At 36.2% G+C, this 13,658-nt stretch overlaps 1 protein-coding gene across 2 annotated transcripts; it reads right to left on the bottom strand.

Annotated features, from left to right (window-relative positions):
* Nucleotides 1-5,004: 5,004 nt before the first annotated feature.
* DMBX1 (diencephalon/mesencephalon homeobox 1) lies at nucleotides 5,005-13,289 on the bottom strand. 2 transcript variants are annotated; one of them, XM_015812567.1, is made up of 4 exons: nucleotides 13,120-13,289; nucleotides 11,476-11,654; nucleotides 7,126-7,480; nucleotides 5,005-5,431 (listed from the first exon to the last, which is right to left on the bottom strand). In XM_015812567.1, the coding sequence occupies exons 1-4, from the start codon at nucleotides 13,271-13,273 to the stop codon at nucleotides 5,031-5,033; spliced, it is 1,089 nt and encodes a 362-aa protein (XP_015668053.1). In that variant the 5' UTR covers nucleotides 13,274-13,289; the 3' UTR covers nucleotides 5,005-5,030. The 2 variants fall into 2 exon arrangements, with proteins under 2 accessions (XP_015668053.1, XP_015668051.1); XM_015812565.1 differs by having other exon boundaries at nucleotides 11,476-11,671; nucleotides 13,122-13,289.
* Between the last annotated feature and the right edge of the window lie 369 nt (nucleotides 13,290-13,658).

Raw genomic sequence — 13,658 nt, 5'->3', positions numbered from 1 at the left:
TCAGGAAGTTTTAACAGATCTTTGACTTTTGGGAGATAGAACTGATTGACCCCAAGATTTTTCAAACTCTGTTTTGCAAAATCTTAGGATTCCACAAGAACTTGATGAGTTTCCAACAAGAAATTAAGCAAAAAACAGAGGGGGAAAAATTCACTTGAACACAGAAAGTCTCTTATCACTAAATCTTTACTTCCTGGTCAGCAGTTCTAGGTATGCAAATATTTCTTTCAGCTAACAGATTACATAACCTGAAAAAGTTTGATAATCCCCAGTTTACAACTTTTGATCAGAAAGGATCGTAATCTCTTTTATCAAAGGAGACTGCATTTGAAAGACAACATCTTTAATCATTTTAATTCACTGTTAATTTATACGTGGATTTAAAATATGAGGGGATAGGACTCCTGTAGCCCTCCAGTTGCTACTGAATTATCGCTTCTATTAGCCACAGGATACTGGGAGTTGTAAGGTATATCTGCACTGCCTTGCAGGCTTGTTCCCACAATGGGACAGCAAATATGTTCAGACCAGAAGTGGATAATATCAGCCTTTACTCACCTCCATCCTTGAATCTCAAGGGGCTTTTCCTGCTATGGTTTGAAAGTAGCCTTTTTGCCTTATGTCACTCCAAGTTCTTTTGTCTGTTTCAACTGAAGGGCTAACCCAGCAGTTCATTTGCTACTTTGCAAGGGAAAAAAAATGCTCCCAAATTGAAACAGTACTTGCCCTGATCAAAGACATTACTTCTAGCAGTGCAAGTCAGATAGCATGGTGGTTAAAAGCTTGGCTTGATAAATAAGAGGTTGCTGGTTCCAAACCCATTAGAAATGTGTGTGTTTTTAATTACTAATTTCTTTTTTTTAGATAGCTACAATGGTTCTTTTTATTCTCTCTCTCATTTATCTCCAGGGATTGAAAAAGAATAATGAAACGATGAAACGCTGCACTATTATTTTTAAAAGCCCTCAGCTGGCAAGCTGAAGGAAAGAGAATAATGACAAAAACATTTTGCTGGTTTATGAACCAGCAACCTTTTTAAACACTGGTATTTTTTAAAAAAAGATTAAAAAAAAATACCATAGTGTAAGACAATTGGCAAGCATGGAATTTTATTTTAGAAGTTGGGTGTTGAATCTAGTTATATGTGCATTTGGATTATTTATATAAATATATAAATTTATATGTCTATATAAATTTATATATGTATTTATATTTGTGTGTGTGCATATACATATACAAAAATGTATGTATTTGTATTTATCAATCTTCCTATATGTGTACAGACATGAAAATGCACAGAAAGACAGAGTAATTGGCAATTGCTTTCCTTCAATAACATGGTAAGAGCACACAACATGGAAATGTCCAGTTTGAGGACACGGCAGCCTGCAGTCTAATCTTCCTAGCAAACAATGGCCAAACTGACTCAGTCCAGGTATGTTTCACCTAGACTGATTTAGACAGGAGCAAAGGACAGGAGCAGCTTAAATGGTAATTGCAGATATGTTCAAAGCTTAACAATATCTGGAACATTTCCCATAGCCTTATTGTGAAAATGTTCAGGAGAAGGTGCCAAACAAACAGTTCATTTCATTGCTTCAGACTGCAAAAAGGGAATTCATCAGGTGTCTGCACATAAAAACTAATATTTCAGGGATAAGGGGCATAGCTTAGTTTTGTTTACAGCTTCTGGCTTTGTGTATGTGATATTGAAAATCAGAGAGAGATCTTATACTCAGTGGAAAGCTTCCTTGTCCTCTGCCCAGGCTAATTATATCTTCACGGAGTGGGAGCCATTGATTATATAAGAGAACGAGCAGCTTGGTTTGAATGCAGATGATGAAATTCTTACTTTTGTCACCCCCACTTTTTTCAGGGGCTCCTGCTATCTTTTGCATGCAGCCCTTGGAAAGTGAAAGTACAATATGATCCTTGAGTTAAGGAAAGGTTCCTCACCTATACTGGGAAATGTATAATCTCCTGAAGCACTTAAAAAGGATACACTACAACCTAAGAACTTTTTTCCTTACCTATTAGTGTGAAGTTGGCTGTTATTTTAATACAATTTGTTCTCAAAAACTGGTTAGACTTCAGATACATAAATGGGGTAGAGAGAATTCCAAGGGCTTCAATTTGGATCAAATATTCAAAGTGCTGACCAGATCAGTTTCAAGACGGAGCTTCTAAACTGTGTGTGAAACTACTCTGAAAAAATTAAGAATACAGTATCACTCATTTCAGACTGAAAAATCTGTGATTCCATTCAGGTATGCTTCACATGTATTTAAAAGGTACAACATATTATTTTATTAACCAGAGTGTGACATAGCCAGTTGGTCATCTATATAATTTTGGGGAAGACTGATTTACATTACAATTCATTCATTTTTCTTTTTACTATTTATTTTTCTCCGTCAAAATCAAATTTTTACTGCAATGCATCTGAGAGATGCTAAAGTAATTTTGACATTGGCATGTTCTGTGTTAACATTCAATGAAAGCTTTCAGAGCAACAGAATTTTTCCTCAGTTTAATTACAAAGTCCTTGAAATAAGAGGGCAATTAAATATTTCAGTAATTACAAGATGTAAAAACATTGTATATATCTGTATGCATTATGTTCCTGAATGAAAAATCAGGTTTGGTTTTGGTTTTTTGCAGAATGTATGACCTTAAATTTTGAAGACATATAAGTAGTGTACAAAAAATATTATGACAATAATGAAAGTTTTGCACTCAACACAAGAGGTACAGTATGCTGCAAACTCCAAAATCAAACCTGGATTGAGCAAGTCTAAATTTTACCAGAATAAGCTTTGCAACCCTTAGGGGGAAAGAAATCATAGGAAAGAGTTTCATTTATAGAAAATAAAAGTTCTAAAATAAGTTTGCTAATTTCTTAAGTCCCTACAGACTTTAGGTAATAATATTTTAAAATGACAATCTTTCATTGTAAGATTTTTCTTTTATTTAGCCGTTGGCATTAGAAACCAAGCTGGGGAAAAAAATCTGGAAAACATTTTTTCCATGTATTTGCACTATGCCTTCTAACAGGAAATTAATTTGTATGAAAGATTAATTTCATTGTAGCATCTATCTTATAACTTTTTAATATCACTTTGATTTTCCTCACTTCTTAAATTCTCAGTGTTCTGTGTAAGTTGTTCACTTTTGTACTATTTAATCTCTGCCTTCCTCAACCTGTTGCATTCCAGGAATATTGAGCTACAGCAACTTTTATCATTCATAGCCAGCAAGTCAGGGAATTTGAAATCCAACAAATCTGGAGAGAATTACTTTGGAGACATATAAAAAATATTCCTTTAAGCAGGCCTTGTTTGTAGATACCAGGTAGATGTTTTAAAACAAAAAGTGTTTGTTAACCATTGTCTTCCAAATTGAAAGTAATAAGTCTTCTTCTGTTTGATATATTTGACATTAGCTAGAGTAGAACACCATAATCTAACCTCAAATCCTGACCTAGTTCTATGGTATTGCAGGCAATCCTCTTGGGTTGAAAACATTGTCATGCAGAAAGCACTTTGATTTCCCCAATCTAAAGAAATTCATTGTTTGGATTTAAATTGGCCCTAAATAATTTTGAGAAATTCATTGTTTGGATTTAAATTGGCCCTAAATAATTTGGATTTAAATTGGCCCTAAATAATAATTTAGTCAGGAGGCCAGTAACAACTTTTGTAAAGTGTGAGGGTATGAAAATGCCTCATATATACAGCAGAAGTTTTTTATATTTTCTTAAGAGCATTTCTCATGTTGATGTACCACTCCATAATTGGAGACAAAGCACTGTGGTATTGCAGGCAATCTTCTTGGGTTGAAGACACATTTGGAATATCGATGGTGTTAGTCAATAGAATTAGAGCACAGCTGTAACGACTAGCTCCACCATTAACCAGATTGAGATGGTATAAAATGTCAGCAAAATAGTTGGCGATGAAATGTATTGTTACTATTATTACAGGGAGGATGAAAAGTGCCTTTGGGATTTCCTATCTCCAGCAAATGTATTAGACACAGTACAGTGCCCTTTGTCTGGGTGGCAGGAGAACAGTGCCATGCGCTGCCTAGTGGAAGGGTGTCAACATCTCTTGCCTTGACCTTGCATGCAACTAATATAGAAAAGACCTGGCAGATAAAGCACACCATTGGATAACTGTGTTTCTGTTTCAAAGTTGCACGAACATACAAATAGAAAACTATGTATCTTAGCAGAAGAGAGAAAGAAAGTGGGTAATAGTCTTTGGAATTTGTACAGAAAAATTAGTAGGGCTTTCAGCCATTTTATTTGAGGAAGTGCTTCCAAAAAAAACCCAAAACCTGAACCTGTCCGACTGCAAGTGCTTAACCAAGAATCAATTCTTAATTATATCCTGGTGTTCATAACATACAGCAAAAAGTGGCACTGAAGTTTCAGAACTATATTTTGTTCAACTGCATTAGGAATGCTGACTGTGTAAAACCAGCCGATAAAGAATTAACTTGTTTTCCTCTATCTTTTGTTGCAATGATAGTATTTATTCTATCTACTGAATAAGTATAAAAGGCAAAAGAAAATGGAAGGAGGGGTGTTCCACAATTCTGCGTAAGGCAACACTGATATTAACACACAAGTGAAAGAACATGTAAACTATATACAGTTTGAAGTGGGATTTCCTCTTCCCAATTCTGCTCCCACCCCAAATAAAAGCAAAGCTCTCAACACATAGAGTAATAACAACGTTCCCAAACAGTTCATATTTGACTCACAGTTCTGAAGACAATTTCACATTTTAAAACACCTTTCTGTAGGCTATTTTTTAAATTGGCCAGTGCAAAGAGGCAGAGGTAATGCCAGATGTGGACTCCACATGACATTTGCAAACCCTTTCCCCCAAATGGGAGCACCTTAAGTGGGACAAAATTGAAAGTAGCAGGCTCTACATCAGAAATCCTTCTCTCTGGTGACAGAGACTTGGGCTTTTCCTTGAAGCCATCTGTTTATTGGGCTTTTGCTGGAGTTTGGCTTGGCCTCAGTTTGGTAAAGTATCCAGTCCCAGAGAGGCAGCATGTTGCTTCGCTCGCAGCCGGAGATTCTCAATACTGGTTGTTTTACTGTTCAGGCTGGGAAGAGTGGAAGATGCCTGGAGAATTGGAGAGGACCACACCTGCTGGGCGTGAGAGAGGGACTGGTAGTAAGACTGGCAATGCAGTGAGCTTAGGGGTGCCATGTTGACATTCATGCCCAAATATGGCATGGTAGAAGGGCTTCCCATTTCAAAGGACGAATAATGGACCAAGTTATTGGTAGCTGCCATGTGTTGGCGGAACTGCTCTTGAAGGCGGAAGAGGCTGAGAGGAGAAGACGAATAGGAATGCGCTTGGGACATGCTGCTGCTGGAGGATGGGGTGGCAGCAGTGCTGATAGGGGAATCTGCATTGTTAAACACAACAAAATCAAGTCAATGAAGACCTAAGCTCTGACCTGGAATGAATAAATTGCATTGGGATTTTTAAAAGTTGTCTCAAGCTCTGGGCAGCGTTTTAAGGGAGAAAGAATGATGGATGTAATGCCATGCTTGAAAACATGATTTGTGTATACAATGGGTAGGGAACCCCTGGCCTTCCAGTTGCTTCTCCGTAACTGCCAGCAGCCCCAGAGAGAAATCCCAATGCCAAGAGATGTAGGGAGATGTATTTAGCAACCTCTGGAAATCTACAGCTCCCTCTTTCATGTAAAAGAACTTGTGTCCCAGAATGTCAGATGCCACTGGACACATTCTTGTCTGAAACTCATAGTAATTTTGAACCAGATAAAACATGATATCTTCAGGAACAGTAATTTGTTCTTCCTTTCATACAAATGCAAAAGCACCTTAGAATTGTTCACTTTATATATCATCAATTTCATTCGGTGGTAGGGATTTACAACAAAAATTAAAACATGCATACATTTCTAAGCACAGATATTCATGCAGTAATAAACATATAGATCTGGGTTAGAAGATGTTAGAAGATTCTTTTAGCAATTGTAAAGAGAAAGTTCAAAGGAGGAGAAAATAATATTGTCTGATCTAAGTCTAAGGCCAAAATTTACACAGCAGCCATTTATAACATTTCTGTTTCCTTTATTGCTGTCATGCTCAGCGTTACTACATCACTCCTTTGCCAGATTGTTATGTAACAACAAAGTGATGGTAACACCAATTTTCTATTTAAGCAATCTCATTACTTGGCACCAAGCATTTAGTCTTTAAATATTTGCCACATAGCTTGGTATATGCCTGGATTGAACTCATCCAAGAATTAATCACTTGTGTGAAATGTTACCCTTGCATTCATTAAAGCAAAAGCTGAATGTGAACCTGCATTGTAGGCTGGAAAAAACACATCACACTAAGATGGATGCAGAGCTTCTGCTTGTAGGAAATAGCTGAGAATGCTGTACGTATCCCATCAGCCTGCCATATTTGAAAAATTGCTCTAAAGCCGCACTAAGATGGATGAAGGTCTTCCCTGATTTTTTACAATATAAAGCTGCAACATTGTGATTCTAAGACCGGAGTTAATGGTAGTCTTTTCTGGCAGTACCTTCACATGTAACAGTTTGTTACCAGGTTAAGGCTGTTTGAAGTTTAGGTAAAAATGGGCAACTTTAGGGTCATGACAATGCTTTGAGAGTATTGGGGATTTTTGAAATAACCTCCTAGCTAGCCCAGGTTCCCAAAAAATGAAGCAGCCACATTGCTTCATTGGCATTGTTCTGTCTGACTCATTGAATAAAATAATGAATATGAGGTAACGGAGTAACTCAAGACATAAAAGAAGCCAATTATGACCAATGTTTAGGACACTTTTCTTCAGAGACAAAAATTCGCTTTTGAAATAATCTATCTTTAAGTGACTGAAATGGTTCAGTGTAGTTATTTTAAAGGGTTTTTAATGTTCTCAGTATTTTCTGAGAACACTGTCCTTGTTGTGTGTTTCCCTTCTCTGCCCTCAAGATCTTTTTTTTAAAAAAAAACCTTTTACATTGTTAAGAGATCTGGAACCTGAGTTTGCATACTTTAATCTAACATGGATTTTGAGATAAAAATTCTTAGCAAAGGGAATTGGGTTTCTTCTGACCTGCTTTTGGACTTGTCCTCTTGCTGTTCAGCACTTTGTTTTCCCCTCCAGGGCTTTTCTCTTCCTTATTCTCCTCCAGCGAGATCTTGAATTCCTCCTCTTTGTCTGTCTGGTCCTCGGCTGCTGACTCACTGGCTGAATGCTCAGAGAGAGTCAGGCTGAGCTCTGCATTCACCTCCCTTGGCAAACTCAGAGACTTGTCTGCATCGGGAATTGGAGTCGGTGTTTCTAACACAGGAGTGTCTGCTTTGCCTTCACTGTGATTGGCTTCTGAGTCTTTCTGCTTCTGTAGCTGCTCTTTCTGCAGACTGCGCTGCTTCTTTCGAAATTTAGCTCTTCTGTTTTTAAACCAAACCTTTGTTTCCCCCCCAAAACAGGAAAGAAAGAAAAGGGGGAAAGGAAAGAATAAAAGGTAAACATTTTGTATTGAATATTGAATCTTCCTCATCATGCCCACTCCAGAAACCTTAGCAAATTACATGTACAAATTCAAACAAATTCAATGTTTAATCAGCATATTCTCCTGTTTATAAATGGCTAGCAGAGAACTCATAATTGTTTGGTTTGAAAATATGACCTGTAATAAATCTGGGCCTGATAAAGGTGTAAAATTAAAGCAGATAGAAGATATTGATATCCTATTTAAATTTAAATACTATTCAGACTTAAACCCCATTAAGTGTATTTGAATTTATTGCTGGGTCAATATGCATAGGTTAGTGAAGAACTTCTGGCGAGGATCATGAGGAAAAAGCAGGAATGGCAATACAATGTAGATCAGCAACCAGATCAGCAGAGATCAACAGGCACAAATATTTCTGGATAAAAGAGAGATCAGGTGATCACCCATTTGCACTCTGGATAGCTGCTTCTCATGAGTAGACTGCAGGAGCTGAGGATTTCACAATCAGCATGCAATTAATTTATAGCTAAAGAGGTATTTTCTAAGTAATGGGATAAGATTCCACTTGATGAGTTATAATTCTTTTTTTGATTACAAAGGAAGGAAGAGCTTTAATGACTTACTTTTTTTTGCAAAAAGCTTGGCAAGGAGCTAATGTAAGAAAGTTTAAAATAGATGAAGGGGACAATTATTTTGAAAGATCAAGTTTTTGTGAAAATGCTTTTGAATAAATTGAAAATATATTAGACAAATGAACCAGACCTTTGTGGGAATGTTTTCTGTTTACTATTTAAAAGTCCAGACAATTGATGGATTTTGGAAACTAAAAGAAAAAAGTAATGAGTAAGACTGTAATGCTGACTGTAGCTATGAAGATGACGATTGTGAGGTTGATTATGGAGTGGCATTAAAGACAAAAGTATTAAAGGCACAGAAAGATAAAAGGGGGGAAAGTTTGTCTCCCCCCCCACTTCTTTGAGCCACTTTCCTTTTGGGATTACAGTACAAGCAAGACAACTAGAAAAGCAGTGACAATGGAAGGGAGGAGAGGACAATTAGTGCAATCTGCAGAGGAAGGAATTAAACCAGATTTATTTCAGGAAATATTTGAGGAATTGGCCAATATATTAGCAGAGTCACTTGATACTGAAGTAACTAAATCATTTTTACCCAATTGATAATTTTTGAAAAAAGAATAGGTGAAAGATTTGTAAAGATGAAAGAGGAGATAAAAGATGAAGTTAAACAGATGGCAAGCTTGTAAAACAAGTGTCCATGTAGTAAAAAAAGGTCAATGACTAAATCGAACGTTTTAGAGAATAAGACAGAAGTTATAGCTAGAGAACTGGAAAGAGAACTAGATAATCTAGCTCTATTGGAATTGAGAGAGAAGGAATTTTGTTTGAGACTTAGAGCAATAAAGGAGGAATAAAGATATTAGAGAAGAGTTTATTAAAGCCCTGGCAAATTTTTGGATTAGGAAGAAGACACTGAAGCAGAAATTGCTAAAATATGTAGAATAAATTCCAGATCTGAAAAAACAAGAAATGTACTAAGGGATATTTTGGTGTTTTGTCAGGAAGAAGACAAGAAATCAGCTTATCACTTTAATATAAGTGGTAAATCAGATATAATTGTTTTTACAGGAATTCCTATTAGAATTTTGCATAAAAGATATTTTTTTTGACTGAGAGATTAAAGCAGAAAAAAAATCCCATTTTGATGGCACAAATTACAAGGCATGATTTTTACAATTAAATAGCAAAAGTTTTATGTTAAAAAAATGAGGGAATTTTTAGAAAAATTCAAAGAGAAATAGGAGATCCAAATGGAGGTATCAGAGAAGACTACACAAAAATGCTAACAGTACAACAAGAAATTGAAAGATGATACTGAAGCAGGTGCTACAAGCATAGATTTTTCTAAACTTTTGGCTTCATGATGGAGTAAAAATGCTTAATGTGGAATATAAATGGAGCAAATGCTATTTAAAAGAAGGAAAAATGATTATTTTTTTAAAAAATAAAACAAGATATAATTCAAAGTCTTAGCCCCATGCAAATTAACTTCTATCCAAATAAATCTACAATGCAGATCAATCAATACAAGATCTTGTTTTAGTTGGAGATGTATGTATAAAACAACTGCATCTCTATTTTTTTTCTCTTTTGTTGTTGTTGCTGCAGAAGTAAATTCTTCACCCACATTTTTATGATTTCATGATAAAGGGGGCTAAATTTGTTGGTTGTAATATACAGATGGAAGAATGTGGCTGAAAATATTTAAACTTTTATTATGTGTAATCTTAAGGAAACCTTTATAAGATGAATATCATTGGTATTTGCCACCAGAGAAATTGTATAAGGACCCTTTAAATTTATGATGGAAATGTGAACAATAAGAAGGGACATTTTATTATCTTTAGTAGATGTGTGAAAAAGCTAGAAAATTCTGGATCCAAATACATACATTGCTTTGGAAGATCTTAAAGATTAATATATAATAGAAACCAGAGGGGTTCTTTTTGGAAGGGATAAACTGGATAAACAGTTGGGAAAAAGTCATGGACATTTGTTTTTGTACATGATCACTACAGCAAGATTATTGTATGCATGACTTACATTGACTATTTGATCAAAGAAAAGACAATATCTACATTTATTGCTGACCGGGAATGTCTTGTAATTTTTTTGTATGGAACAGAAAAAAAATGAAATTCTGATTCATGTTTTTGATTATTAAACAGAATAAATTTTAGAAAGAAGACAGAGATGTTGTAACCATAATGTAAGAGATAAACATATAATTGTACTTATAACTGTTGTGAAGAAAATTGGGAGCTACTTCTTTGGATATTTTTTCTTCCTTTTCTATTTTTTTTCACTTCTCTTTTTTTCTTTTTCTTACTTTATATTATGTTGCATTAGTTCTTATATTTAAAAAAAACTTTAATAAAATTATATAAAAATATATGCCTAAGATAGTGCTGTGAGTTTAAGATCAAGGGTTGCCATCGTCAAAACAATTAATTTGGCTCCCGTGTCATTGGCAGCTATTAGAAACATATGTACAGTATTAAGTAAAAGTACAAATAATATTTTAAAGCGCATAATGAGGGAGAGCTACAAATTAACATGCCTTAACTTTACTGCATCTGCAGACTTAATTTTACGACATGTTAAATATATAGCATTGAATGAAGCTCATTTTTGTTTATAGCAGTTTATGCATCATAACCACTGTGCACAGAAGGTGTGGTAATTTATAAAATCTACCTTTTCACATGAAAAAGAGAAGGGAGAAGAGGAAAATAGCATTGTTGGGTTCCCCCCCTTTCTTAATTTGCCCATGGTATTCCGATTTTTCTGAAACACCTTTAAATCTGCTCTTCTGCACAGGCAATGATCTTGATCAGAGTACGAGCTCCAAGTTTTCACTGTACATAAACAACATCTAGGCAATTTGTATGTATAAAATACATTAAGTGTGTTATGCAATGTAATCCTATGCTTATAGCATATGAGCAGAAATAAGTGCATATGTTAATCACCAAGTGAGTGTCATACTTGAAGGACCAAAAAAGGAAATATGGCCAAGAAGCTTGATCCATTTATCTGGGTGTTTCATAATCATATTATGCTCTGAAGCAGCAATTAGAAGGATATTCATGAACTACATGATCTGTTTTCAGAATTTTCAGAAGATCTAACATTTGGATTAAGGCTAAGAAATGACAGCACTCACGTACAGTCCCCATTCTGAGAGAAACCAACCCTCTTCCATATTAGCTGCTAAAGAACTATTTTATTCTTTAGATACACTTAGTTGTGCCATTCTTAGACACTGTTATCGTGATAAAACATGTATTCACAGATAATCTCTGTTCAGGTAGTAGAACTGCATTTAGCTCAGTTGTCTTCCCGTGAGAAATACTGATTGATGGGTACCTGTACTCTAGCCTCTGGCAGATTAGTGCACATTGCCAATCTCTCCCGCATCACCACATCTGGGTAGTGAGTCTTCTGGAAAGTTTTCTCCAAGGCTTCCAGTTGTTGGGCTGTGAAAGCTGTACGGCTTCTTCTCTGTTTGCGGTGCTGGGAGCCATAACGGGCCTCCAAGATGATGTCTTGAAACGTACAGCCGTTGGAAGATAAGAAATGTGGCCAATTTAATTAGTGTAATTTGTGTGTTAAAACATTATAACATGGCAGCAAACACAAAATAATAATTGGAAAAACCTCTGCTTCAAAGCTACCATTACCTCTAGGTAGACATCACTGCTTGATTTGACTAAAGAAAGCAACGTGGCAAGACCCAAAGGTACAAGGCTGAATTGGTGAACATCATTATATTAGAAGTACAAGTAATTTTCAAACATTTGCTCTTGTATGTAAGCCAATCTTCCCTAATCAGGTCCCACCGGAAGTGATGGATTTCAGCTTTCATAATCCCAGCTAGCAAAGTCAACAAATCTGGACAGCACAGGGTTTGGGTAAACATTATGGATGAAAAGAAGGAATGGCAAACATCATGAAGCTCTACCTCTTTTTTGTTCTATTAACCTCTACTGTATATGTAGAAGATTATGGTCTACAGAGCTCAGCTTTCTGAATCCATGGAAGTATCCCTGAGAGTTCAGACCCTCATAAAACCTGATTTAAAAAAAAGGATCTTTGGGAAGATCCATTTTCTGTAATCTGAAAAAAAGAGTTCCCACTGCAGAAGAGATAAGGATGTCACAAGAGGAATCTAAAGAAGTCCTCCAGAGATTTCAAAATGAAAGAAAATAAACTCATTCAGTGGTAGCAATGATTGAGGTCTTCTCTCACTGTCTCTCGCAAATTTACACAAACAAAATTGTATGGGAAAGAGGCTTTTTAAAACAGTGCATGTTTTGGAATGTGACATACACAAAGATACAAATGCATTAAAGAAGTACTCTTGGAAAAGTTGTATTCAATAATGTGCGCCTTGGAGTGGGTTGTTTTGATTTTATTTTTCTTATTCTTTTTATTCCGCAATGTTTTAAGGATGGTTGTAAATTGCTTTTCTGGTGAGAAGTGCTTTAGAAATACTTTTAACGAGATATTAACTCATTCATTATTTTCTGAATATTCGATGAAATTGACTGCTAACAAAAATGGATGTTTCAGGCTTGCACTTCTTCTATAAGTACTACCAAAGAAAGGAATAGAAGGGGAAGATGTACTAAAAACGAACAAAAATCACAATCGTGAGAAGTTCTGAGAACTGCAAGGAAGAGAAATAAATAAGTGCAACATACTTTCTTCCTCTCCTTTTTGAACCTATATACAGCTGGAAAGATTGGACCAGGGGTAGTCAACCTTGGCTCTTTTATGACTCGTGGACTTCAACTCCCAGAATTCCTGAGCCAGCTAAGCTGGCTCAGGAATTCTGGGAATTGAAGTCCACGAGTCATAAAAGAGCCAAGGTTGACTACCCCTGGATTAGACATTTCCAGTCATTTCAGCTCTGACTTTATTAAAGTGCTGGACCCCTATGTAACTCATGAGAGGGATGCTGTTCCCATACTCCCTCCCACCTGGCACAAAACCCATCCTTGCTCTTACCAGCCAGTCTCTCTGCCAGCGTGAGGGCATGCACTGAGGGTCTGTAATCAGGTGCGTGCTGGGCTTGCTGTGCTGCTTGTTGGTGCAGGTTATACATCGCGCTCAACGAATTCATGGCATGGAGAGAATAGCCATTCACTCCATAGTGCTGCATGGTGACATAGGACCTGGAGCAACAGAGAAATGAAACTGGTTGGAGAGCTGTTGTTGAGGTAATGTATGGATGCAAAAGAAACAAGAATGCTGAAAGAAATAGAGTTGAATCTCATGTTGAATGCAGGGTCCCATTTTCTGCTTGCTGTTCAAAGGATACATGTTTCATCTTTAATCCCTGTCCAGCTATGGATCAGGCAACCATAACAGCAACAGCTTACTTCCACAGTAGCTGAGCAGGATGGGATAAATGTAATATAGAGAAACACAATTATACCTTGCACTGAAGTTCTGAGGTGAACTGTTTAGAATGATGGATTGAGAATGGGAAGATAATTTCTAATCCATATTCCGTTGCTGGAGGATACAGGTTCTATTTCAGCCTA

This window comes from Protobothrops mucrosquamatus, unplaced genomic scaffold (genome assembly GCF_001527695.2).
Source record: "Protobothrops mucrosquamatus isolate PMUCROS unplaced genomic scaffold, P.Mucros_1.0 scaffold95, whole genome shotgun sequence".
NCBI lineage: Eukaryota > Metazoa > Chordata > Lepidosauria > Squamata > Viperidae > Protobothrops > Protobothrops mucrosquamatus.
The sequence above is the reverse complement of the archived record's forward strand: the minus strand, read 5'-3'. Positions and strand labels throughout refer to the sequence as shown.